The sequence below is a fragment of the Esox lucius genome, chromosome 23, assembly GCF_011004845.1.
Source record: "Esox lucius isolate fEsoLuc1 chromosome 23, fEsoLuc1.pri, whole genome shotgun sequence".
NCBI lineage: Eukaryota > Metazoa > Chordata > Actinopteri > Esociformes > Esocidae > Esox > Esox lucius.
Window position 1 is genome coordinate 2,924,354 of NC_047591.1, and position 27,433 is coordinate 2,951,786.

The 27,433-nt window shown below is 44.5% G+C and overlaps 1 protein-coding gene across 7 annotated transcripts in view; it reads left to right on the forward strand.

Moving 5' to 3' along the window:
- The window catches only part of lrmp (lymphoid-restricted membrane protein), a 31,236-nt gene extending 3,817 nt beyond the window's left edge, over positions 1-27,419 (forward strand). For 3 of the 7 annotated variants that reach the window (XM_010886857.5, XM_010886858.5, XM_010886856.5), the window contains exons 2-37: positions 3,142-3,827; positions 3,942-4,052; positions 4,595-4,775; positions 5,076-5,134; positions 5,291-5,366; positions 5,858-6,016; positions 6,248-6,365; positions 6,839-6,889; positions 7,233-7,310; positions 7,656-7,712; positions 8,015-8,074; positions 8,468-8,532; positions 8,876-8,969; positions 9,398-9,532; positions 10,136-10,237; positions 11,055-11,206; positions 11,966-12,077; positions 12,877-13,168; positions 13,952-14,004; positions 15,008-15,107; positions 17,078-17,198; positions 17,563-17,635; positions 19,950-19,996; positions 20,245-20,333; positions 20,429-20,586; positions 20,995-21,079; positions 21,172-21,220; positions 21,915-21,948; positions 22,030-22,170; positions 22,263-22,397; positions 22,944-23,100; positions 23,188-23,231; positions 23,379-23,512; positions 23,805-23,903; positions 24,460-24,579; positions 26,367-27,419. In XM_010886857.5, coding sequence (XP_010885159.1) covers positions 3,167-3,827; positions 3,942-4,052; positions 4,595-4,775; positions 5,076-5,134; positions 5,291-5,366; positions 5,858-6,016; positions 6,248-6,365; positions 6,839-6,889; positions 7,233-7,310; positions 7,656-7,712; positions 8,015-8,074; positions 8,468-8,532; positions 8,876-8,969; positions 9,398-9,532; positions 10,136-10,237; positions 11,055-11,206; positions 11,966-12,077; positions 12,877-13,168; positions 13,952-14,004; positions 15,008-15,107; positions 17,078-17,198; positions 17,563-17,635; positions 19,950-19,996; positions 20,245-20,333; positions 20,429-20,586; positions 20,995-21,079; positions 21,172-21,220; positions 21,915-21,948; positions 22,030-22,170; positions 22,263-22,397; positions 22,944-23,100; positions 23,188-23,231; positions 23,379-23,512; positions 23,805-23,903; positions 24,460-24,579; positions 26,367-26,643 — 4,479 coding nt within the window. In that variant the 5' untranslated portion in view covers positions 3,142-3,166 and the 3' untranslated portion in view covers positions 26,644-27,419. Of the gene's footprint in view, positions 1-2,421; positions 2,696-3,141; positions 3,828-3,941; positions 4,053-4,594; positions 4,776-5,075; positions 5,135-5,290; positions 5,367-5,857; positions 6,017-6,247; positions 6,366-6,838; positions 6,890-7,232; positions 7,311-7,655; positions 7,713-8,014; positions 8,075-8,467; positions 8,533-8,875; positions 8,970-9,397; positions 9,533-10,135; positions 10,238-11,054; positions 11,207-11,965; positions 12,078-12,876; positions 13,169-13,951; positions 14,005-15,007; positions 15,108-17,077; positions 17,199-17,562; positions 17,636-19,949; positions 19,997-20,244; positions 20,334-20,428; positions 20,587-20,994; positions 21,080-21,171; positions 21,221-21,914; positions 21,949-22,029; positions 22,171-22,262; positions 22,398-22,943; positions 23,101-23,187; positions 23,232-23,378; positions 23,513-23,804; positions 23,904-24,459; positions 24,580-26,366 lie in introns of those variants that run through there. The other 4 variants (XM_010886855.5, XM_010886860.5, XM_010886861.5 and 1 more) reach the window with 4 other exon arrangements.
- Positions 27,420-27,433: the final 14 nt, after the last annotated feature.

Here is a 27,433-nt window from a genome sequence, read left to right on the forward strand (position 1 = left end):
CCACGGCCCGGACGAAAACCATACTGTTCCTCCTGAATCCGAGGTTCTACTATCGGCCGTATTCTCCTCTCCAGAACTCTGGCATAGACTTTCACGGGGAGGCTGAGAAGTGTGATCCCCCTATAGTTGGAACACACCCTCCGGTCCCCCTTCTTAAAAAGAGGGACCACCACCCCGGTCTGCCATCCCAGAGGCACTGTCCCCGACCGCCACGCGATGTTGCACAGGCGTGTCAACCAAGACAGCCCCACAACATCCAGAGACTTGAGGTACTCAGGGCGGATCTCATCCACCCCTGGTGCCTTGCCACCGAGGAGTTTCTTGACCACCTGTGACTTCAGCCCAGGTGATGGACGAGTCCACCTCTGAGCCCTCATCCTCTGCTTCCTCAATGGAAGACGTGACAGCGGGATTGAGGAGATCCTCGAAGTACTCCTTCCACCGCCCGACGACATCCCCATTTGAGGTCAACAGCTGCCCACCTCTACTGTAAACAGCGTTGGTAGGGCACTGTTTCCCTCTCCTGAGGCGCTGGATGGTTTGCCAGAATCTCTTCGAGGCCAGCTGATAGTCCTTCTCCATGGCCTCACCAAACTCCTCCCAGGCCCGAGTTTTTTCCTCCACAACCACCCGGGCTGCAGCCCGCTTGGCCTGTCGGTACCCGTCAGCTGCCTCAGGAGTCCCACAAGCCAACCAGGCCTGATAGGACTCCTTCTTCAGCTTGACGGCATCCCTTACTTCCGGTGTCCACCACCGGGTTCGGGGATTGCCGCCTCGACAGGCACCGGAGAACTTACGGCCACAGCTCTGAGCGGCCGCTTCGACAATGGTGGTGGAGAACATGGTCCACTCGGACTCAATATCTCCAGCCTCCCTTGGGATCCAGTCGAAGCTCTGCCGGAGGTGGGAGTTAAAGATCCCACCTCAGAAGGTCATTAACAATTTTAGGGGTGCAGTTTAAGAGTGAGGTGAGAAATACAGAGTCCTTACTGAATAAGCAGATGGGCGGATAAAGCCCATGCTGCAGCCTCTGTTCATGATTGTTCCAGTTCACCGACTCAATGACTATCCTATTTTTTTTTATTACATTAATTTTAGTGTTTATCATGATCAGTGTTCTGTAAAAAAGTACACATTGGGATGATTTCTATTCTTGACATACGCAGTTTTATTATATTAATTTCATAAAACAGGTTATCCCTCATTTTCCCCTCAACAATCTAAATGACAGCACGCTTGTTTTGCAAAATACAGAACCAACAACGGGCTTGGCAGGTATCATTTTATTGATATCAAACCTGGTGGTAGAAATACGTTTATTAAACAACTCCGATGGGCTTGTAGGCCTCTGCGATAGGGGTGGGCGGATCGATCCCAAAATGTCGATACTACAGATACTACTTTTCGTTTTTAAAGATCGATTCTAGCGTCAATAGGATCGATACCAGTTTCAGTTTTTCTCGTCCAAGTTGTAGCCTACCCATTTCATCAAAGAGTAGAACTGTCACTCTAAAAAACATTCAGTTGTCGTGAACTCATCTTAAGTGCTTTTCCAGCTCCACTGCTGTTGCTTATATGCTTATGTCCTTGCACTCAAACAACGAACATATGCGTCGCGCTCGCAAAGTGCGCCACTGTGCGCACCCAGACTACCCGCGCCGACCGCCAGTCCAACCCATAGGCCATATTGCAAGCGTGAATGCCATGGACCATGACTGAACGAAACAGGAGAATCGTGTGAAATACAGACTATATTCAGACATTCAAATTGTATATTCAGCCCATTGAAACATATTTAAATTACTTGTTTTAATGAAATTTATAACAAATACCTCAAATCTGAAATATGGTAATAGGTAGTCTGTTTTAGGCTATAGACGTAATCGTTTTTTGTTGTTATTTTACCATATTTTACCTAATATCCAATAGCTATGGATATTACAAGAAGCTCTCCCCTACTTGAAAGTACATAAGACACTTTTAATAATAAAAGGTATTGGTATCGATATTGATGATTCTGGCCCTGTATTACTTGGTATCGAATCCAACCCAACTTGTGGTATCGCACACCCCTAATCTGCGACTTGAAATGTCCGTTTGTAGAACTGTGACGGCTACAATGATAGCTATTAGCCACATGAGGTCAGTGTTCAGTTGGTTCAAATGCGTGACTGAACTGGTCGTTTTCGAAAGCAGACAAATACCTTTTTATACTTAGTTCTAACATACATTTTTGACCTGATCCTGTCCAAATTCTTCTTTGGCCCACATTTGTAGTCCACGTGCTTTAGACGCATTGTGATAATGCTTCCAATGCGATCATTTAAGAGTAAACAGATCAAATCAGATCAACATCAGCGCAATGGATGCGTGTTAAGCAGGTGTAAATGACTCACTTTTTTCATAAACTTTCTAAGTTGGGGTTTCCAACTCTTCCATGATACGTTCAGTGTTTTTTTGGTTATATTTTTTCTGTCTGCTTAGTCAACACCTAAACAACCAGGTGAAACTATCAGACCGGGTTGACTTAATTCATCAATCAAGTATAAGGGAGGAGCGAAAACTATTGGACCTTCGTGGATTGTGTGACACAAATGACAAGTGTTTGAGTGAGAAGACTGTTTCAAACAAATCCATACTTCAGCGAGCATTACTATTTAAATTTACAAAGTTAAACTACACCGTGAAGAGGGAGGTTAGTATGTCTGCATCCAGTGCAATTATATTCGCACATTTGCCTTACATTGAACTGGGGGAAAACAATCACTCCCTGCCAATTTTCGTTTCTGAATAGTACAAAGTTAATCATGCCTGCCTACGGTACTCAAACGTTTTATTATGGTAATATCTATGTTTACTTAAAAACATTGGTTCGTTTATGGGAGATTGAATTTACAATTATCAGTGGCCCAGGTAAAATGGTTCCTTTTATCAACGCAAGTTGATAAGTGTGTACTTTACTGTCTTTGGATACTACCGATTAAAGACGATAACCCTAAGAACGGAAGAACAAAAGAAAAGTCAAATAGAGAAATTAATTTCAAGGAAATTGATTATTGCGCTGTTTAACACTTTGTGTTAGGAATTGTACTAATAAGCTATATTTTCTATCTCTAAATCTCTCTCCTGTCTCCTTTCTAGATCTCCTTTTCCTGCCCGCTCAAACATGGATGTTGGAGTAACCAATCGGCAACGTCACAACCCCGTAGACAGTATCTGTCGCAAGCTGCAGACCATTCAGCGGCAAGATCATAAGACTAACCCCACCTCACCCTTCCAGATCCCCAAGTTCACATCCAGCAGCTATAACAGCCCCCAGTACAGCCTGCGCCGCAACCTTGAACCGATCCTAAAGAAGCGTGAGGTTGAAGAGATGTTGACACCCAAAGGGTCACCTCAGCTTTCCAGAAGTTCGCACTGTCCCACACCAAGGTTAACTCCCTTTACCCCTGCCATGAACACCCCCAACCATGTCAGTACAACTTTCACTGTCACCAGTACTCTCGGGGAGCGGAGGGGTGTGGGGGTTGGCATGGGAGTGGAAGGACAAGGAAAAGGGTGGCAGAGGACATGTTCCACACCAGCATTCCAGACTGGGGAGTCTTATTTCAGCTTCTCCCGTGGTTCCCAGTTTACTCAGCCTGAAGCGGGTACGGAGGCAGGGTCAGAGAGGCACAGGGCCTCGTCTCTGTTTCACATGCACTCGCCCGGGCGTGGCATAACGTCCTACAACGTCAACTTTTGCCCATCAGACTCCACAGCCGACCTGTTGGAGTGTGAGCTTCCTTACCCGGCCCTGGTGGTTAAAAGGCTGTCCTTGGGAGACGGTAGGAGAAATGCACGCACTATAGCTCACAGTTGGATTGGGAGATGATATCCGGGGTATAAATGACTACCAAATGACTGTTTAGACGTGTGTGTGTGTGTGTGTGTGTGTGTAGGAGCCATGTTCTCCCCTGAGAACCGGAAGGAGACACTGGCCGAGGTCAGTCTGATCTGTGAGGAGGATCTGCTCGACACCATCTTCCACGCCTGTGACACCCAGCGCCGAGGTGAACAATTGTGCAGTCCCATAGTGTCATGTAGCCTAATTAAGCACGTGTTTCAATTTACACAGGATTATTTTGGGAAATTCTATTTCTTGTAATTTTCCTGTAAAAAGTTTAGAAGTTCCACACACCTCTGTTCAATACAGTCTCCTAATTTGTGAGCCACTTTTCCATGCCTTTCTTTTTGAAAATTCTCTAGTGTGATCACATTCTGTGGTCTCTGTACTGTCTAGCAGTTTGGGCTTCATCCCAGAGGAAGTCTGTAGATTCATAGATGATTAAAATGCCCTTGGTATTGCAGAGTTTTCTGTTGTTTACTTTACTGAACCTTTACTGAAGGTTAGGTTCAATATGGATTTTCTAGTACACCAGGGTTAGGAGATTCCATCAGGGTGTGTGTCGCTGTCTAGCTTTTCAACTTTAATTTTTAAGCTAATATCTGTTCCAGAATAATGAACGTCCTAAGGTGGAGGAAAGCTATGGGTTTAGGGCACTGTTAAGGGGATGACTACCACCTGGTCCCTATTCCTGACACTCCTCTTCAGGTAAGGTGTACGTGTCTTGCATTGTGGACTACCTGCGCCACACCACCAGCCGCGGTTCCGAGGACAGCGGACTGGAAGAGCTGTGTAACATGCTGGATCCAGAACGCAAGGACGTTTCCATAGACCTGGACACCTACCACGCCATTATGAAGGAGTGGATTGACGACTGCAGGAATAATGGGTAAAGTTCAATCTGTTTTTGTTTTTTACGGCCCAGAGCAAGACCCTTTCCTAGGTTTTTGCCTGTAGAGGGTGCTGTGCTCTCACGTTTGGTTGAAATGTAATGTACATGCATTTGTTCAGTCCCAAAGTCACATTTATGAAGACAGAACCAAATGTAGCCTGACCAAATAAGTTCTTGCACTTGCTTTCATAATTTGTTTTGTAATGTTTACATACACTACTGCTGTCTTGGTGTTTGTGTGCGCGTGTGTGTCATGTTTCGGGGTGTTGGTCTGTGTTCGCTCCACCACAACCATAGGGACGACACTCCAGAAGAGCTGACACAGGAGTCTGTCAAACTCAGAGACGGCCTTTCAGGTAAATTGAATCAAGCGACTTACCATACTGAGTGCATATACTATTAGTCTCTCCTACTGTCTCCCTGTTTTTAGCAAATCAGTTTAGTTTATTTTCTCTGTTTGAACAGGGATAATTTGTTTTCCATTCTTGCTCTCTTTGTCTTCTACACATCAGCTAAGAGGTCTGTCCTTTTGAATATGACCTCCGGCAGCTTGGAGGCCTTTGGAGGGGAGGTTTCTCGAGCAGATCTGTAAGTGTGTGTGTGAGACAGATGGGAATGTACTTTGTGACTTTTGCATTGTCTTAAATATTACAGGACATTCCAGCCCACGTTCCCAGTTGATTTGTGTCATCAGATGTGCTGGGCTGCAGTAGATGAGTCACTTGCTTCTCATTATCAGATGGACAACTGCCTCGTTTTTAGAATGCTGGGCCAGTAACCAAAACATTGCAGGTTTGAATCCCTGCGTCAAAAAAGTCGGTATACGCGGCCTCCCCTTATCTTCATGTGTGTCCAAATACTGTCATCAACATTCCAAGTAAAACTCTTTGTAAATATTCTTAGTGAAAATGTGATTCTGAAGACCAACCATACTGGCATTAGTCTTCAAACCACTAATAATAATTCACAAGCATTAAAATAAAAAAAGCATACACTATTTTACTGTGTGTTGTTTGTGCTTCTAATAACATGTTTTGTATGTGTCTTTCTGAGGCTGATTGCATGTCTTCCTTCCCCAGTGAGACATCTGACCTGGTGTACTGTGTGGCTGACCTGCAGTTTAGTAATCAGAAACTTCAGGAGGAGGTGAGGAAGCTGAAGCAAACCGTTGAGACTTTGGATGAAAACAACCAGAAACTAGCAGAAGAGAACACAGAGCTCAAGTCACAGGCCAGAATGTATGTATTCAGTTCTGTTTCATATCCAGTCAGTTTAATTTTCAACCAACTTCAGATGTTTCCTCATTAAAAAGGGTGGCCCAGCAGTCTAACATGCTGTGTACCACCCTAACTGCTCTTTCACTAACAGCTATGTTTCCCAACTGTCAAAAAAGCATTAACAGCATGAAAATACAACTAATGTTCTGTTGTTCTTAAATTGAGAGGGCTCCTGTTTGATTTCCCATGTAGAAGCCAACAGCTGGCCCAGAAGGAGAAGATGTTAAAGGAGGAGGTGGATGAGATGAAGATGACTTTGAGTTGTACTGAGGAAGGCCGGGCCAGGGCCTCGGCTCAGAACAAACAGATGGTATGATTGTGCACATATGTTATTGTGGTCATACAATGGATTAAGATATTTCAGGACCGTGATCTAAACACCTGGGGAAACCGGTAACAACGCCTCCTGACATCAAGCCATACCTAGCAGCTGCGCCTTTGTCTCATGCAATCTGAAGGCCCCGTTCTGTCAGCCGGTGACCATGCACCCCCCAAACCAACAGCACACACACCATCTTAACTGTCGTATTCAATATATCGAACTATAAAATAAAAACATCTCTGTTCAAACCCTGTTTGGGGTAAATTCCAATTAAAGGCAGTCAGTAAAGTTACTTGCAATTCTGGAATACACACAAGACATGAATTTTAAGGACAATAAAATGAAAAGTCAAAGCTGTATCGACAGTTTTTCTATTTCTGGATTTGAAATCAGTTTACTTCCTGAATTGACTGACTTCAATTTGACCTCAATCCTGATTTGGACCAACATCTCCCCAACAGGAGAAAGAGAACCAGAGTCTGATTGCAAATATAAGCGCTCTTCAGGAGGAGGTATTGTACCTTTTTGCCCTTCTTACTTCATACTGAAGTATTAGACATGTTAAATGACAAATGGTCTATAAGACATTAGTTGACATACCAGTTGATCTGGTCTTTTCTGGACAAATTCTAAATGACTTTGAGATCTGCCATTACTGGTTTAAGAAGAGGAAACTAATGCTGCACAACCCAATTGTACAATTGTAGTACACTGTACGTTTACACTTTCAGGAGTAATTTCAAAGTTCCTGATTGAGTCCACCTGCCCACACACACACACTGTTTGGGAATCAATGATGGACATAATTCCATATTTACTCAAATCCATCTTGCCTCATCCCCATCTGTTCACTAGAACATTAAGATCTCAATGGAGATGGATGACCTCCAGAAGAGAATGATTAAATTGTGTGACCTGAACGCAGGACTGCAGGTGGGTGCACGTATGAGTTGTGCAAGAAAAGTAAATGCTTCAGCTAGTGTATTGTAGACTGGGGAGAAAGCCATTGATGGTATGTCACCTAGAAAGTCAATTCACATCCCATGATTAAACCTAGTTCTCAATGTAATAATACTTTTCATGAAGGTTCCAGCTTGACAATGGCTCATAGTGCAGGATTGGGTTTAATCTGATCTGAAGTTTGTGGGAATGTTTTCAGCCTGTCATTGTACTCTGCAACAATATCTGTAATGCATTGTGGTTTTATTTACATGTTTAGCCTCTATGATCATAGATCTATGTGTGCGTGTGCTGTCTTATCTTTTCTCTCACCCACAGGTCCAAAACCTTTCCTTGGATGCTGTCTTGAGCGAAAAGGAGTCCCTTATACTCCTGGTCCGTGACGACTTTGCTTTTATAGTTGTTTGTTTGTTGTCTGCTCTCTAATAGACTTCATTAGTGTGGTTGCGATTCGCCCCATGATAACAAGGCTGCACAAAGCCAAGGTCGCATTTTAAATTGGTTGCCCAGTGCAGTGGTAGCTTCAAGAGAAGGAAACCTTTTGATCGTACTCTTTCATTGATATGACCTGATATGTAAACCTTTCAGTCATCATTGTCCTTGGGTTAAATGTGGTGACAGTGTTGATGAAAAGAAGGAATATTGATGTCATGTTTGATGCGGTCTCGCCTTTGTAGAAGAGCAGACAGATAGATGAGTTGAAGGCTGCAGTTGAGGAATACTCATCAGTGACAGAGGTGAGTTTGTGTGGAGAATCTTGCCCTGGTCCCTCATTATCATCTTCCCAGAACATTAACCCCGCAAGTCAATGCATTTTCCTCCATCATAAAGGAGAGAATCGATTGCTTTGCACTGCCAACCAGTTAGGGACAATATACAAATGTCTTACTAAATAATTAATTATACTGTTTAATGCCTTGCAATAGCCTAGCATTTAGCACATCTGATCACTAACCGAAAGGTTGCTTGATCGAATCCCGGCAATGGCAAGTTAAAAACTCTCTTTCTGTCCTTGAGCAAGACTCTGCCCTGGATAAGTGTCCATAAAATAACTAATATGGCTCGGATGCAGCAAGCAGAAGTGGTGGCGTTTCCCTAACTTTAGGTTTGTCTGTTCTTGCCCCTGTCAGCTGTTAAGAGCAGACAAATCCAAGCTGGAGAGCCAGATGCACTTGATCCACCCGGAGAGGGCAGCGTATGTACACTGTGCTTTGACTGTGCCTGTAGAAAAAACAGGGAATGCTTTATTTTCCTTCTTACAGTTCAACTGCTATGTCCTTTTGTCTTTGCGATTTGCTTGGTTTCTCTCTCTCTCTCTCTCTCTCTCTCTCTCTCTCTCTCTCTCTCTCTCTCTCTCTCTCTCTCTCTCTCTCTCTCTCTCTCTCTCTCTCTCTCTCTCTCTCTCTCTCTCTCTCTCTCTCTCTCTCTCTCTCTCTGACGCTGCCCCGGAGCACTCTGTGTTCACTGAAGTGGGGTGATTTTTGTGTTCTTTTCTTTTTGTTTCTCATCCTCTCCCACTCACTCTGTGTTCCCGGCAGTGAAGGTATCTCCCTGTCGGTGGCATACAGATTGAACGAGAACACGTCAGGATCCCTGCAGACAGAACTAGCCCTTGCTCAAACACCTATGGAGGTCGGTAAAATAATGAGTTCAGCTTCTTCAGAAACAAATAGTAGCAGTCAAATATTCAGAACAACTTTTGAGTCTGTGCTTGAAATGTGATTTCTTAGCTGTAAGAGATGGTACACCTTCCTTTTATTGCTGTTAAAGAGCAAGTGACTTATCTGGGGATTGATGCAACAAAATGCCAATAACTTTGATTATTGCTGGTTCAATCAAATTAGGGTTTGAATAGCTATCTGCTGGGAAACTGTACATGCTGTAAACATTAGCCAGATATTCTTTCTGGATGTGGATTTAGTATGACCACAGCGTCACTGGAAAATGCAAATGGATAGTTGAAGTACTCTACACCCTAACACTTTCTTGTTGTCATGGCTTCATACCATCAGTCAATCAGCTCCAGGGTTACTGACCAGGGTTTGCTCTTTTATTCCCAGGGTGTGCTGAGTGTACCCTCGCTGAGCTTTTCATCACCACTTGATGAGACTCTGGACAGGGAGGTGTTATTGTTGCTGCAGGGGCCGGCGCCTGAACAGATGTCCCTGGAGTTCAAGAGCCTCATAAACCAAATGGTAGTCAATACAATTGGATACAGCGGACATTGCCATTATAAATTCACCAAAGGTTTAGCCATCCTGATAATCCACTAGACAAATAATTGTTCTACAGTACCGCCAAGGGTCTGCAATTGCTGATTTCTTTTTGCAAAATCAGGAAGTTCTTCATTTTATGTGAGGGGTTGCAGAGTTGACCAATCACTGCACTTTTTATGTGTGAAACAATGATTGCTTAAAACAGACCCATCGTTTTAGTACAAAACGAGTGCTCACAAATGTAACCAGTCACTGCACAATTATGATTCAACCAAGCCAACACACCTCTTTCCCTACTAAATAATTTTTTGAAAATTGGATAATCATCTAATTATCATGCATAATTGCTGCTTCAAAATCAAGAATTTTGGCTGCAGGTGTCACAATATCCACTGAATCCTGGAGGGAATGATTGTAGAACACACTGGTATCTTAAATACCACACTTCAAAAGGAAGATTGGGCACTGACCAACAGCACCCTATCCAACTATTATGTTAAGTATCCTGTGATCATGTGACCGTGACTTGCTTCTAGGTTGTGTAGATAGCTTGCCTCACATTTATTGTTTTTCTGGTTTCAGAAGAGAGACTTTAAGGACGATCATGTCTCCATTTTGTCAACACTTCGAGGTCTTCTAGACTACTCTGCAGGACCAGAGGCTAGCGACCACCCCAAGCTGGAGGTTAGAAAGACAGTCAGTCATTCACTCACGTATAATCTTCCTCTCTCACAATATCTCTCTCAGAAAACCTCACACACACTAGAGAGACATTAGTGGCTGTTTCAAACAACTTCATGACTCAAATGATGGAGGAGGATGTTATTGAATCTGTACCAGAGGTGTGTGTGCGTGCGTGTGTGTGTGTGTGCGCTCATGCTGCAGGTTAAATGTGTATCCGGTACAAAGCGGAGGTTGGTGTTTCTCTCTGGATTAATAGATGGATGCAAATACATTTTCCCCTTTCCTCTCTTCACTTATCCTGTTGTATTAAAATAGTACAAAATGAAAGATGAAAACGACACATGGAGACGATGCATCCCGGCTATTGAGATGCGCCCACTTTAGTCTGGAGTGGAGCATAGGGAGGAGATTAAAATGATTAGGACTCTCTCCCTCTCTGCTCGTAGTTTTTGACGGGTTACATAATATGGCCATTCTCTCTCTCCTGTCTGTTCTGTCCAGAGATTCCTAATCTAGGATGTTACATAACCATCTCCAGCCTGTCAAAGCCTGTCAATGTAGCACAGCTTCATTAGTGTAGCATAAACACTCGCCCCACTCACTCCCACCCTGTTGCCCTAATCACTGCCTTTCCTTTCTCCCACACCCCTTCTCTCCCGTCTGACAAATACCCCGCAGTGAACATTCCCCGTCAGTGCAGAGTGAGAGCCGTATTATCACTGGCACTAAGAAATGAAGTCTAGTACTGCTGGATAGGCTGTCTGCCTGAGAACAGGTGGCTCCTGGAGACTGACTCTCTCCCACTCCCTCCCCTCAGAGGGTGCAGTGCGAACTGGATCAGAGGAGGACAGACTGGGCCCTTAGCCTGGAACGGTTGGACCACTACACCGACTCCCTGGAGAAAGAACTTGTCAAGATGGCTAGCAACCTGAGGAGGTCGCGCACTGAGTTAGTGCACCTCTCTGTGAGGTAAGTGTGTTGTTGGAATTGAAACTCAAGAGGAACTTCTGACCTCCTCAAACTGAATTATTTGTGGTGTTATTATTTTTTTTAAATTGGGGGGGGGGATCACTGCCTTTGAAATGGGTGGAGGCGGGGACTGTGATTTTTCTCTAAAAGGAGAAGGTATGATCGAAGGCAAGAGGTCTGGTTGCTCTCCTGAAATTCCCCAGCTCTGTGTGGCTGACCTCTAACCCTTCCTGAGTAGCGGCTGGGTCTCTGCCCAGTAAGGCTGTCCGTCGACAACTCCCTCACCGCCACGTGGGACTCCCGTTCTGCACAGCAGCCCCGCTCCGGAAGGAGGGGGGAGGGCGGGCACTGTGATAAAAAGGGGAGGGTAGTGCCGTTATCAGGCCAGGCTGTGGGAATTCCTTCTGATCCGGCCAGCTGTGGACGGGCCCCTTCGGACTTCTCTGGAATTGGACGGTTAAGGACGCTGGGACTTCTGGAGCTCCAGAGAGCACCTGTTGTCCTTGTACAGGCTGGGCAACCGCAGCATGGGGCACTGCATGGGCCTACGGATTGGGTACAGTATGTTATGTGGTGGACCATCCACTCTGGTCGTGGCAGAGTCGGTGTGTTTGTCCCGTTGTGTTTACTGAATGGATGGCCGGGAAAGTCTCCTTAAGAGTTGGTTTTGCGCGACCTTGTGTTTTGTTGACATTATCGGGAGTGCGACTGTGTTTCCTCACGTTGACGTGTGTGTGTCCGTGTGTCCCGCGCTTTTAGGGTTCAGGAGCAGGAGAACCAGAAGCAACAACTGCAGGAGGAGTTGGAGCAGCTGAAGACACCAGGGGACAGTAGGGAGGCCAGATGCCAGACCCCCAACCAAGAACCGCAGGTGGGTGGAGGGGACCTGATGGGGTCTAGAGCACTGTCTGACCACTTCCTACAGAGATGCAGCTTCTGGAACCTTCTTTCTTCACAGCGCACGTTTGACGTCTAGGGGTGGTTGAGTATGTGAGACAGATGGCAGTTATAGCAGGTGTAGCTGTTGAGAAAAGGATTTCACAAGATGAAAGGTGGAGCACATCGTGCTGGGTTCAACCAGATGGACCAATTTAAATAAATCTTTCACAAAAATTGCTCATTTAAATGATCTGCTAACAACTGATTTCAAAAGGGCTAATGTGATTGGTCGAAAGACCAATTAGTGAACAGAAAAGTTAAGTAATTGGGCTGCCTGTAAGAATGCAAGTTGTGTAACTTTGCAGGAAACATTTATTTTCCGGGCAGATGGAGAGAACGTTCCAAAGAGGCACTAGAGGATTGAGTGGGAGTGGGTTGTGTTGAAATGGGCATTTATCACATGTTCTGAATTATTCACTTATTCGTTGACAAATCTCTCTTGTGATTGCCTGGTGCAGTATTCCACGTAGGCACAGATCTTGGACCATCTGAGTATTCCTGAATGCTGTATTTAGCTATTAGGATTTAATTGGGTTAAAAGCTGGAAGAAAAACTCATTGTGTGCAAATTGAAAGCCCTTTTTTTATTTTTTATGAATCCCTTCCTATTCACAATGTTTTGGGGGAAAATGTCTTGTCTAAATAAACTGCTTGTGATACTTTACAAATACATTACAAAAATGCCTTGCGTTTGTTCTCTGAACGGATATTAATTCTGTTTGCTTTTGTCAGGACGGGGAGGACCTGGACTGGGATGAGGAGTTCGTCCTCCAAGACTTCTTGAAGAACGAGAGCAGGGAGAGGGAGACGTACCGGGACTTCAAGAGCCAGGAGACTGCACCGATGGAGGGGAGGGCGGAGGAGGACGGACTCACGGAGAGGGGGGACCAGCCTGGGGAGGGGGAGGAGGTGGGGGAGAGGTGGACCGTGTTGGGGGGAGAAGGACAGGAGGGGGGAGTGAGGAGAATTTCTCCTCTCCCTGAGGGGATGGAGCCAGACCGAGCCGAGGGAGGCGTCTTGAGAGGTGAGTCAGTGAAGGAATGGGATTCCAGAGATTAGTAATTGTGATATCCTGTTTTAAAACCAAATTGGGCTTTTTTTTTTTTTTATTGTACCAGAAGGTTATAGGAGTTCCTCTAATGACTCCCTCTATGGCTGTGAGCTGCTGAACCGGGCCCAAAACCTGGATGGACCAGGGGTGAGACTTTGTCAGAGAACTGTGTGGATTACTCCTGTAATCCCCCAGTTAGAAAGAACTCAGCCACCCTAGAAGAACCCTCAGGGGTTTGTGGCAAAGACTCCCATAGAAGGCTGGGGTCTTTGGCTCGGGACCTCTGGAGTGTTTATGTGTATGTCCAGGTTTAAGGGCCCTAGAGGGCTCTGCTGTGTGTGTGCACGTGTGCGCATGCACATGCAAGTAGCTGTACGCTAACTGGGCTGGCCATTCTTCAAAGCCCCAGCCATCTATGGCTCGGTGTTAAAGTCATCTAAACCCAATGACTAGCAATCTCCTACTCTTCTTCCTGCCTCACTGGCTGCCAGAACTCAAAGAATGTGCTCATTACTGCCTCTAAATCCATTCACAGACAGGGGGTTCACTGGTCTGATATTATGGTCTAATATGGTAATGGGTGGAGCATGACCTCTCCACTGACCCCAGCGGAATGTGTAATTAAGATTATTTTCTGATTAAACTAATGAGCTTTACTACCTCTTCTTTCTGTCTCTTACTTTCCCACCTGCTTCTCTCTCTTCCTCACTCTCAATCTCCTTTCTTTTCCTTCCTTTTCTGAGTCTCCCCTCTCAGAAACCACCGCTTCCACGGACAGTGATTGGAGGTTGAACAGTCTGTCCCCACAGGTAGAGGGCGCTCTCAGTACACATCACTTAATGCATAATTCAATGTGATTTGACTGATCCTGAATCATATAACCATGCAAACACTTTACCTGTCATTTTGGATTATCCTGGCTCTCTCCTAGTGTTTTTAGTGAAAGAAAGACTTGTGTAGTTGGTGTTGCAATAAGATTAGGGTACTCTGGGAGGATGTTTTTCATAGAATTGGAAAACGTTAGTGGTATTTGGACAACGAGTGCATGTCACCATATATGGATGGTGACAGATTTAAAAGAATCCACTTCTTCCTCAGTGCCAGTGGGCAGGAAAAGGAACACCCATGTGTGGTGCCATGTTCAAACACTTCCCAAAGGTTACCACCTAGACATCCTGCTCATTTAAAGATGCAATTTGCCATTTCTGGCCACTGGTTGTAAAAGTGGTGCTGTTGATCCAAAGAGTACCCACCGTGTGCAGTACATGCCAGTTTGTGCCCTATTTCTTTAAAACCACAAAATGTTATGCTTCAGTTAGCCAGAAACATTTGATAGTGAGGGAGGAAGGAGGTGTTTCCTGTTGGAAAAATAGTATCTAACGACAAAACCAAATATTGTCAGAAATACACACACACTTTCTCACACTTTCACCCTCATAGATGGACCTTTCTGACGTAACCGCTCATAGCCTTGCCTATATTTGATTACCAAAGGGACGTGTTTGGTCTTGTTACTAGTCCTAGACAAAACCAAAAACTAATCTTTTAAAGTCTGCCTTTTCTACACAATTGGCTGGATTATAAATCCTAATTCAGTTAATTTAGAATTGATGCAACTGGTCTATTTGTCATGCTGCTCTGTGCCTGACCACAGGAATTTTTGTTTGCTAAACAGATTTTTCCTACCTTACTTATTTTAAACCTATTGCTTCCTCAAACTCTGCAGATCTGTTGTTTTTCTGGTCATGCATATCGCATTCATACACTTTTTCTATACCACACAAATAATCAATTCACTGTGTTCTGCCTCAGGACGCCAAACTAACAGAATGCTCTGGGGTTGAAGACGCCCACCAACAGGCTGTCAAGAACGAGGAGTATCCGCTGCCTCCCTCCCACGTTTCTCTCTTGGGTAGGTTCAGCATCTCTCTATTTCTGTCTCTTTGTCCTCTTTCACTCATTCTGCCTTTTTTCTCTCTATCTGTCGCTGTTTCACTCTCCTTTATTTGCGTGGGAAATTTACATTTGCCAAAGCAAGTGAAAGATTTAGTCAATAAAAGTAAAACAAACAAGCAGAAAAGTAGATATTAAGTGCAAAAAGAGAAACCTTTAATGCTTTTTTTTATTCGTTGTACACTGTCAATGTGCAAATAGTGAAATGATTAATAGCAAGGGAAATAAATGGTTAAGTAGCTTTACAATGTTGTTATTGCTACCCTGTTAATTATTTTTATAATGGCTGCCGGTCACAAAGTTTGCTGCTTTAAATTGGATATTCCATATTTTGCTTAATTTAAATGGGATTTAATGGAATGTATGATATTTCAAATTCTGTGGAAGTTTGAGATCTGAGTAAAATATTTGTTTGTAATGTGTTAATATTTTTGTTAGGGACTAGCAAATGCTGCTCTGTTTCTGCTTTATTGACTGGGTGGTGTGCACAAACCTAGCTTCCCTTAACACCTGCCTATGGTGGCTTCTCTTGAGAGCAAAGCTATGCTCACTTAATCTTGTCAGAGTTATGTTTTGTGTTTGGGCTATTCACAGTAATTGGTCATCTTTGTCTCTGTGGGACGTTTGAAGAATTGCCACATCACTGGGAAATAAACTATTCAGGAAGTTGGATTTTCTGTTATTAATTGGGCAATAGGATCATTACCAATTGAAAGACAAACACTATATTACAATAAAATGATATGGAATTCAGATAAATGGATGTTCCATTTTAACTAATAGATAAAGTGTTTATAATGCATTGCTATTTTCTTCAATATATATTCATATGATTGGGATATCTTTCAAGAATTTGATTTGGGAATATGGATTTTAATTTTATTACAATATGCTGCATTTGCTGTAGACCTGATTTGGTTGGTGCCACTTTCTCAGTCATTTAAACTGTTGAAGCCTATTAAAAATGTGCAAGTCCAATCATGAATTGCCTGTTGGCCCTGTGGGGGGAAATACTGAATTGGCAGAAATTAGACAGAACAATAAAATCCCCATTCCATCTTTAAAAGAGGACTAGAATGTAGCTTGGCTCAGATGCAAACTCTGGCAGGAGTGAATTTCCCCATGTCAACTGTCCATGGGTGGTAAAAATAATAATAAGCAGCTTATGCTACACTGGGTTTACTTGTGATTGGAGGCTTAACTTTTGATTTGGCTTCTTTTTGTGCGTCAACTCTGCAGTAAAACTGGTTTGCTTTATTCTGGTTTAGTTGATTCTCGGGTGAGGGGACAACTCCCGTTGGGGATGGTTGGTAAGGGGTGCCTGATGAGCTTTCCTGTTATTTCCTGCCTTAAATCCAGCTTGAAGGTTTTTCTTTGCTTCCCTGAACTCGGCAGCTGGATCACATGGTTTTAGTTCCTCCTGGGAGCGAGTGGGTAGTATTGTGGTGTGCCACGTTAATAGTGCTGTTAAACAGGATCCAGAATTGTAACATGTCTTTTTGGGCATTTTGCAAGTTGCTCATCCAGTTTCTGTCAGTATGGTCAATGTAGAATTCTGGTACTTTCCGTGATAGTGGCTATTGCATTGTGGTTGAACAGGCGATCAGTTTCAACTCCAGCTACAGGAGGATATTGTGAGGATACACAAGGATATTGTTCTCAGACAATAAGCTTATTTATAACCAAATGTAAAATTAAAGTTCATGTTTTTGAATAGAACTGGTTAGGTCACATCTATTCCCAATAAGCATAAACCTTTAAATCTCTGGTTGTTTTGTAGATATGACCAGTGGCTCTCTGTGACCTAGTGTTACACACTTAAACATCTCTTTTTCTCACCAGATCTTTTTTCTGCTGGTTCTTTCTCGCTTAGCACACTTGCAAATCTCCCATGTTCTTTCACTTATGACTCCTTACCACTGTCACCAGATGCAAAGAGCCTTGGGACCACAGTTCCCCTTCAAGACACTGCTCAGCCTGGCCTGTCTGAGATGGTATCCTCCAGCTCTACTTCCCCTGTGATGGATCAGACCATTTTACTCACTAGCAGGTGAGAACCATGCCCTGGCTTTAACTGTGTTAATGTACAAATCAAAGGTAGTGGTTTGGGTGTGTGCTGGTGTCCTTCACATTCACTTGCTTTCTCTCTGACTAAATTTGCCAGTCAAATTAGTGTTCTCCAAGCAGAGTAAGGGGGAAGTGTTGGCTGTGTGTTTTGGGCATCTTTATTGATATTTTGCATACCCACGATGCACCTGTGTTCAGGGCTGGGGCAGTGCCGCGGTCTGTGATCTCAGTTGCTTCGTACTTTCTGCGATCAGAAAATATTTACTGCAAGAGTGACAGTTCATCTTTGCTCTAACACGGCTCGAAGAAACTGATAAATTGACCTTTCACCTTTCTCTCTGGGTCAGGCCCCAGCAGACGAACAGCAGTGAAGGAAGAAAAGAGGACGACCACTATTTGGCCAATATGAGTGATGCTCAGGTCAGTTCTGCTGTGCAGAGGAAGCATTTGACTAATGACACAATGATGGGGATTACAAACTTCCTTCATTGACAGCAGTCATAGCCAGTATGACTACATTTCTCTTACCCTACTTTTTACTTCTTCTTTTTGCATTTTCGCTTGCTCTGTTTATATAAACGTGTTTTAAAAGGATAAACACTTAAGTTGATTAGCTATGTACAGTGTTGTAATGTGTAAAGTAAAATAGTGTTCTGTGTTGGTGACTGTTTGTGCTCCACCCCTCTATCACACTCTTTCACTCACGCAGTCTTTTTCTCACTCACACCCTTTCGCTGTCACACTTTATTCTTTTCCTGGCTGGGTATATGTGGCGCCTGGTTGTAAGAGGGTGTTCTTGGTAGGATGGAAGGGACAGACATACTCATGCTGTTATTCTAGTCTCCTGCTCTGTTCAGGCGCAGCATGGTGGAACTCCTGTAGGAGAGACATTTCCTCCAATAGAGTGGACTACAGGTTTTCAACTGTTGTTGTTGTTGAGCATTAGCAGGGATTTGCAGCTGGGACTGCCTGCCTGTGTGTGTCTGCCTGCCTGCCTGTGTGTGTCTGCCTGCCTGCCTGCCTGTGTGTGTCTGCCTGCCTGCCTGCCTGCCTGTGTGTGTCTGCCTGTCTGCCTGTGTGTGTCTGCCTGTCTGCCTGTGTGTGTCTGCCTGTCTGCCTGTGTGTGTCTGCCTGTCTGCCTGTGTGTGTCTGCCTGTCTGCCTGTGTGTGTCTGCCTGCCTGCCTGTGTGTGTGTGTGTGTCTGCCTGCCTGCCTGTGTGTGTCTGCCTGTGTGTGTCTGTCTGTCTGCCTGCCTGCCTGCCTGTCTGCCTGCCTGCCTGTGTGTGTGTGTGTGTCTGCCTGCCTGCCTGTGTGTGTCTGCCTGTGTGTGTCTGTCTGTCTGCCTGCCTGCCTGCCTGTCTGCCTGCCTGCCTGCCTGTCTGCCTGCCTGCCTGCCTGTGTGTGTCTGCCTGCCTGCCTGCCTGTGTGTGTCTGCCTGCCTGCCTGCCTGTGTGTGTCTGCCTGCCTGCCTGTGTGTGCCTGCCTGCCTGCCTGTGTGTCTGCCTGCCTGCCTGCCTGCCTGTGTGTGCCTGCCTGCCTGCCTGCCTGTGTGTCTGCCTGCCTGCCTGCCTGCCTGCCTGCGTGTGTGTCTGCCTGCCTGCCTGCGTGTGTGTCTGCCTGCCTGCCTGCATGTGTGTGCCTGCCTGCCTGCGTGTGTGTGTCTGCCTGCCTGCCTGCCTGTGTGTCTGCCTGCCTGCCTGCCTGCCTGCCTGCCTGTGTCTGCCTGCCTGCCTGCCTGCCTGCCTGTCTGCCTGCCTGCCTGCCTGCCTGTGTCTGCCTGCCTGCCTGCCTGCCTGCCTGCCTGTGTGTGTCTGCCTGCCTGCCTGCCTGCCTGTGTGTCTGTCTGCCTGCCTGCCTGCCTCCCTGCCTGCCTGTGTGTGTCTGCCTGCCTGCCTGCCTGTGTGTGTCTGCCTGCCTGCCTGCCTGCCTGTGTGTGTCTGCCTGCCTGCCTGTGTGTGTGTCTGCCTGCCTGCCTGTGTGTGTGTCTGCCTGCCTGCCTGCCTGTGTGTGTGTGTGTGTGTCTGTCTGACTGGAGAGTAATAAATGGTAATGCATCTTCTCTTTAGAGTTCCACATAGTTTCCAAAGTCAACTACGGACAGTCACACATTGAAACACCTTTATGACCCTTTCCTGACTCTCACACTACATCAACTTTGTCAGTCAGATGGTTAGTTAGTTATTTAGTAGCATCACTGTTGATCTGTCATTGGCCAAGCGTGTGTCATTGTCACTCAATTTGGCTTAAGAAACATCCTGGACTGAATTGCATAAATTAACAAAGCAACCTCAAAGCAATGGCCAGCTTGCATCAGTTTTCTATGGAGATTTTTTAAATGTTATTTACCCAACAACCACTTCTAGCCAAGCTCTGTTCTATTGTTCAGTTATAAAGCCTAGTGCTTCCCTCTCCCATCTAGCGTGCATGTGTGCTTTTCAACCACCCCCACCATGTACTACTCTGCCAGTGTGAAAGCGTTCTTGCTGTCCAACACAATTGCAACACACCAACACGCACATGAACTGCTGGAGGGCTCTCAACCAGAAGGTGCATTATGTAAGAAATGAGCCTTCTCCAACCGGTCTTTCATATTTGGCGTAGAGATGAGAAATAACATTCTGCTGCTCTGATGCCATGGGACAGGTATTGTGTGCGCAACTTCCTATGGTGAATGTTGAAAATGTTTCAAAAGGCCCTTGTGCATTCACTCTCCTCATCTGTTTCCCACTCACAGAAGCTAACCCAGGACCAGCCGGCTGAGCAGGCATCAACGGGGGACAGGTGAGTGCTGGAGTGTATGTGCGGTTGGAGGGGGACATCTTGGATGTGTCCGTGTGTACTCTGAGGTCTTGACGCATAGCGAATCCTCTGTTAGATGGTTAATGACGCCATAGTTTGGATTGGTTTCAACTCAAACATAATTCACGCTTTTGGTTGACAGACGGTGCAGTGATCCGAGGCAAGTTGAGAAATTGTTCTGAAGTGACGCAATCGCTGCAGCGCTCTAACTGTGTGTGTGTGTGTTCCAGTACAAGCCTGTTGCCAGTACTGGAGGAAGAGGAGGAAGGAGCCCAGGAGTCAGAGGCACAGGTTTCTCCAGCGGAGGTGGACCTGGCAGGTGAGTCAATGGAGGAGGAGGGGTGTGTGACTAAGTGTGTGTGTGTGGGTGTGTGTGTGCATGTGTATAACACCTTCATGGCCCTCCACGGTTAGAAACTGTGTCAGGGGACAAAGGCTCTCCTCAGACCATGGATGGACTGTCCGTTACGTCCGCTGACCAATCGCAGGGCACCGAGGACGCTAGGATCCCTGACTTGTCCGGAGCCAAAACGGACTCTTTGATTCTCCGGAACAAATTCAAGAAAGAATTGGTGAGCTCTATTTAAAGGTTTCCTTATGGCACCCTAATTGCTCCAAGTACACTACAAGGGATCTGGTCAAAAGAAGTGCACTATGTATTAAATAGAGTGCAATTTGTGTTCAGGAAAGTTCTTTCTTTTTTCAGTAGTGTCATGACCTCATGTTTTATGGAGGAAAAATGTGGTCTTTCCTGCCTCACGAGGGAGTGAACATACTTTCACTTTATCCTCTACAAAGACAAATGTTTGTAAGGGCACTGTTCATTTGACAGAAGACATTATCATGTACATGAATCTGTTAGATGTGAACTGCTATGGATAGTTTAAGATTGTTGAAATGCCGCGTGTGAGGATAGTTTTGAGGACAAAGTGTGTGTGTCCGTGTGTGTGCGGTCTATAACAATCTTTGCAATCTTCCAGGAGCTGTCTCACAGTATGGAGGTCATAGAAGAGGGGAAGATACAGGAGAACTTGAGTGAAAGCAGTATGACTACAGAGAAGGACGGTTAGTTTAATATTGTTAATGCTATCAGTGTTTTAGGGGAAAGTCAAAAGCTACTTTAAAAATGTCTCTTCAAATTGTTTCTTTTGGATCAGCTGAATCCTCCTTTGTCTCTGAGGATTCAACTACAGATGACAGAAACAGGTACACTTCATTTGAGAAATGAATAATAATTTCCTTCATTAATGGAATACGTAGCTCTTTTGATGACCAATGTTGTTATACAGTGGTTCTCAAAAGTCTTCACCCCCTTGGACTTTTCCAAATGTTGTTACAACATGAAATCAAAATGGATTTAATAAGTTTTTGTCACTGATCAAAATCCATAATGTCAAAGTGAAAAATAACTTCCATGAATTGTTAAATTCATTACAAATGCAAAACAGAAAATGTATTGTAGAGGCACCTTTGGCAGCAATTACAGCCATGAGTGTGTTTGGATAAATCTCTACCAGTTTTGCACATCATGACACAGACAATTCTGCCAGTTCTTATTTGCAAAATTGCTTATGCTTTGTCAATTTGTATCGAGACTTTTGTTGAACAGCAATTTTCAACCGTTCATATTCTCAATTGGACCAGGCTTTCATTAATTATGTGACATCTAAAGAAAATTGGTTACACCAAAAAATTGGTGACATGGCAAAGGGTGTGAATACTCATGCAATTAATTATTTTCTGTTATGTTTGTAATTAATGTAGAACATTTTGCGTGGCAACAAGCTTCAATGATGGAATCCATTTTCATTTCATGTTGTAACTCAGACGGTGGTGAAGTCCAAGGTGGGTGAATTCTTTGAGTGAGACACTGTTCTCACTGTGTTTTCCCTTATTGCAGCCTGTCCCCAAATGAAAAAGAGATTGAGGTAGTGGTAAGCGTTTCCCACTCGTATTTCTATACATTATTTGCATAAGTACGTACTATAGTTAAAGCTGTGTCGTTCCTCACTCAGACCGAATTTCAACGCCTGTCCCTGGGCTTTAAGTGTGACATGTTCACCTTAGAGAAGAGGCTGAGGCTGGAGGAGAGGTCACGCGACCTGGCTGAGGAGAATGTCCGGAGGGAAGTGTCCAGCTGCCAGGGGCTTCTACAGGTAAGAGAGATAAATATAAATGTCTGTCTTTCAATAGATGGTTTGTCATTTCCACAATGCAGTGTTAAGTAGACTGTGTGTGCGCTCATCAGGCCCTGACACCACTGTGTGAAGATGATAACCAGTCCATGGAAATCATCCAGAGGCTTCAGAAGAACCTGGACATACTCATTCAGTCCATGGCTAGAGTTTCAAGTCGCTCTGAGATGCTGGGTGCCATACACCAGGTAAAATTTAAAAAGTGCATAATCTTTGAGGGAACATGTTGTATTGGTAAAACTGTCAGGGATTAAATTTACAATTACATTTACAAATTTTAAGTAATCAAGACCTTGATGATTCATTAACAAGTTGAATCAGGTATGCTTATTCCACTGGCAATTTGTGCAGCTCATGACAACTTGGGCCCCAAACTTTTTTATTTTATAATTTTAATTTTTTACAGGTCCCCACTAGGAAAAAGTTTTTCTTTTAAGACAGTGTTTCTGAACCCTGCTCCTGGACATCACCCCACATGTTTTAGATGTCTCCCTGCCCTAAGATACCTGATGTAGCTCATTGTGTGCACATTTGCTTTTGCCATAGCACTCACACACCTGATTCAAGTTAGAGACTTGATGATAGGTTGATAATTTCAATCTAGTGTGTGAGTGCTAGGGCAAAAACAAAAACATGCACCCCTTTGGGTCCCCAGGATGTTTTATGGCTCAAGGTGAAAAAAAAAACCCCAATGTGCTGAAAAACTAAAATCAGTGACATTTCTCTCTCTCCAGGAGTCTCGTATAGGCAAGGCGGTGGAGATCATGATCCAGCACGTTGAGAACCTTAGGAGAATGTACACCAAGGAACATGCTGAGCTGACCGAGCTGAGAGAGACTGTGATGCAGAACGAGAGGTCTTTTGGATCCCTGTCTGGAGGGGCCCATTCAGGTGAGATGCACACTCGTACACAAAATCTCACTCACTGAGTTTAGTCTAGCTTTTTGTAATATTTTCTATTTAATTTTTAATTCTCAGATGATTTCAGAGTCAAGACTCCGTCTGGAGGATCATACTATAAGGTCAGTGTAGCATAAACATGAGATACTGTGAGATCATTCAGTCGTTAATGCAATTAGCTTCTTTCATTCCTACAATGGCAGTCTTTCCAGGTTTTTATTTTTTATATTTTGACAAAATAACGGTTTATCCATTCCTCTTTTCCTTAGCCACCATCTCGGCGGGTTAGCATAGCTGCTATACCCCGATGCGCTGGGAGTGGACCCACCCACTTCGACATTTCTAATAAAGTCCAGGACAGCATGGAGACAGATGTAGAGAGACTCACTCGCCGATCTCCCTGGTAAGATTACTGCAAATGTGTGTGTGTCTAAAGATGCCAAGTTTGTCAAGAAGATAGGCAAGTAACAGTTTGTAAGTCTTTAACCCTGTTTTGCTCAACCAAACCCTCTGATTTGTGAGGAAAAGCCTTTCATTTGTGGTGCTTGTAAAAACAAGACTTGGGGTTTGTGTATTTGTAGGCTATATTGAGCTTTAGGTGTTATATGATTTAGGACTTGTGTAATTTATTGATTGGATCCTACTCCAGAAGGTGACATGAGGCTTGTGCGTGTATAAATGTGGCATGGTTACAGGAGTGTGACAGGAAAGAACACGATGCGTCCTCCTCTGAAACGTTTCGTCAGCTCTGGGGCTTGGGTTGAGACTGACGACCCCTCACTCATGATGATGGGGTAAGGGCTGATGGCAGATGTGACAAAGCTGTATGTGTGAAACATGAGTCACATTCTGCATATATTTCTAATTTATCCACTTGGTTTGTGTCTGAAGTTAAATATCGTGTCCACAAGAGAATCGTGTGTGTGTGTGTGTATATAAGTGATGTGGCACACTTGTAGTGTGTGGGTGGTGTGTTCGGTGTGCGTCACAGAAAGGATACTCAACTCTTACTGGAGAGCTACCGTCCTGTTGATTCCCTCTTCAACCCTAAACCATTCCACCGGATTCTAATAATTATTTGTATGAAAACTAAATCTAAGCTGTTTTGTTTCCATGTTTTGGAACATTCACAAATCACCTACGTAGAAAAAGAACCTCTCTGACATGTAAACATAGGAATGTGCTCTATTTAAGGAATTTCTATGCAACTGAATATGACCCGGAATAGTCACAACTGTGGTTGGACCTGCAGGATGGTATCTCTCCAGGAACAGGGTTGGGCGGCCATTCATCGGAGTATTGTTCTACATTTGTGTGTGTGAACCGTGCATGCCTGTCCCATCCCCCCAGGCCTGCCCACAACACTGAATCCCATTCAGAGGAAGAGAGGAAGGAGGAGCCTATGAGGAGGAAGTCCAGTCTCACTGAGCTGGGCAACCTAATCACCGGCTTTATCATGCCCAACAAGATGTTAGTAGTGAACCTAGTGACAGTGTTCAGCTACTGCAACCATCGCAGATGGGCAGCATTGCTTTCTGTTCCTGCTTGCTTGGACCGTCTGGTTAACTAGCTTCTCTTCAGCTCCTGCGGTTTAGGCTATGCCTTTTTTCACACTATCTTGCTGTCCTTCCTAACATATAATCATTGAAGCTGCTCTGCTCTTGTTGTTGCTTGCTCTTTGGGGTTTCAGGCCGGGTATCTGTCGGCTGGGTACCTGTACACATTGTGACAACTGCTGATGTAAAAAGGCTTAATGAAATATGTATGATTCATTGCAATGTTGGATTTGTGGCGAGCAATGTAGGCTGTGCTCGGATGTGTAGAAGTTTAACAGCACATTGTGTAGCCTTGATGTCACCAGCATGTTTTCTGCTTTAGCCAACTGCTCTTAGTGGAGAACACTACTTGTTAAGGAGAGGAAAGCAGTTGGTTAAATAAGAAATGTATCTTTCAGTCTTTACTACTTAGGTCCAGGGAGCAGACTGGTAGGACCACATGTATTAAGAAGAACAACTTAGTGGATAGGGCACTTTTGTCTCTGAGCCATGAACAGTCTTTGGACCAGGAAATTATGGTGTGGAGGAAGACTCTGGTCTTCTTTCAGTGTTTCTGCCTGAACCCATTTCTCCCTCAGAGCTGTGTGGGCGTCGTGCATTGCCTTGTCTCTCAACATGTTATGATTTTTTTTATAGGGTCTTAGAAGCACTTAAAGTACTTGAATTTGGAACTCAGTAATTTCATTACTGGAAAAAATAGAAAATCACCCCTTTTTGGAGAAAGTACTTAAAGTAATTGAAATGAAAATATATCTCGTACCTGAGCACCGTTTCCCCCACACCGTAAACGGTGTCATTATTGCACAAATATATTTGAACTTATTAACAAATCAGAGGTGCAACAAGCTGGTGGAAAAGCTCCACGGTCAGGCAAAGGGGGCACTGCACTACAACTGGGACCAAAACACACACCACAAAATTATCGGGGCGACAAGAGAAATAGATTTGATTTGGATCACTGTAGCTCCAGCGTGAGCGCACGCAGACCAGTGCTTCAGAATTCCATCAACCGGTTGCCAATTTGGTCATGGCTGTGATGACATTCTTTTCAGTTTCTGTAGCTTTTGCGACATACATGGTGGACTATTGTTTTTCCTAATGTAGTTTTCTACTGAATTGGACTGTCCTCATTAAAATAATGAATGGATTGTTTTATGTTTTCATTTCTAAAAGAGAGTTAAATACCTGTGATACTGGGGCTGGTTTCTTGATTCTTGTTAAGTAGACTGACAGAGATCATTCTTGATGCTGTTGATATGAATTCATATGAAACGATCTACAGTGATTGTCTGACTCCATTCTTCTTGATGCCTTATCCTCTGATTTTCTCTTGTATCACTTCTCCACTCCCTTGTTACAGTGTCCTTGAGTCTGTGAGAGGCGCTTTAAATAAAATGCATTATTATTACTTGAAAATAAGAAAATGGTGCAAAACATTTACTTGAAAGACCTTGAAATTGATTTTGTCTTGTCCATATGAATGCTGTTTTTCTATGCCAGGCTGTTAGGCAGCAGAGAATGCTTCGGTGCAGTGGTCATGCAAAGCAGTTCACTCTGATGCCAACTAGCCTTGGTGCCAGTCTGTTTGAGCAATGCAGCTCCATTGCTAAAGCACCCACTCTCTGTCTCAGCCATATGAATCCTTACTTGGCAGTTAGCATTCATGTAAACTTCTTCCTCCCTCCTCTTCTCTCTTTCCAGTCCTGGTCCCTGTCAAAGCCTGGTGGAGCAAACCGCGGCGGCCCAGTGTTTGGGCTACCCTCCCCGACCCGTGGCCGTGTCCAGCGTGTCCCGAGGCCTGTGGCTGTGGCTGGCCCTGGTGGTAGTTCTAGCCGGCCTCCTCGCCCTCCTAGCCAGCTTGTTGCTGCAGCCAGTGGTGGACGCAGCGCCCGTGGGGACAGGTGACTCCTGGGTGACCATTCAGCAATTCTTGTGGCCATACACGGGCCTGAGGCACAACGGACAGCCACCAGTTTAGATGGGGGGGGGGGGGGGGGCGTGGCGGTTATGGACGTACGGTCAACCACTGGAAGGTCGTCTTCTCATGCAACCACCACGTGTTTACACTAGCTAGTTAGTGAGCGAGCACTTGAATACAGCCGAGGTTGAGTCCGCTGGTACTGGCCAGTGCAGCAACACTATCTGAACACCACAGCTGAGGAGAGCCCAGAGAAACCCCACTGCCGTCACCAGATTGCTGTTGGAGGTTGCATACATGGGCACCAAGGCTGGCCAGTTAAGGAAAAGGAGTACACCAGCTTCGGCCGGACCAATCTTGTAATGGACTTCTGCGCATGCTATCTATTTGTTGCCCATTTTTAGAGTTTTTATTGGCCTGTTTACCCATGGACATGAACATAACTTTTTTTTAATCTTAAAATGGCGCTTGCAGTCGCCTTATAATAAAGATGTGACCGTTTAAGGATTATTTAGCATATATATTTTCAGTTGGAAATTACATTTACTGAACATTGGTAACCTTGACATGTTTTTTATGATTTTACTGTTTCACAGCATTATATTGCGTGGGGAAATGTGAATATTTGTTATACAACAGGACTTTGTTTTGTATTAACCAGAGTTGACTGCCAACTCACTCACTCACACACACACACACACACACACACACACACACGTTTCTTCTACTTTCTCAAGTTATTGCTGTGTTGTTCACCGTTACATTCATACACTTTTGTATGTTCCAAAGAGGTGGAGTGAAACTTTGCACAATAAAGTAACTTTATTCAACGGAAAGAAGTCTGTCACGA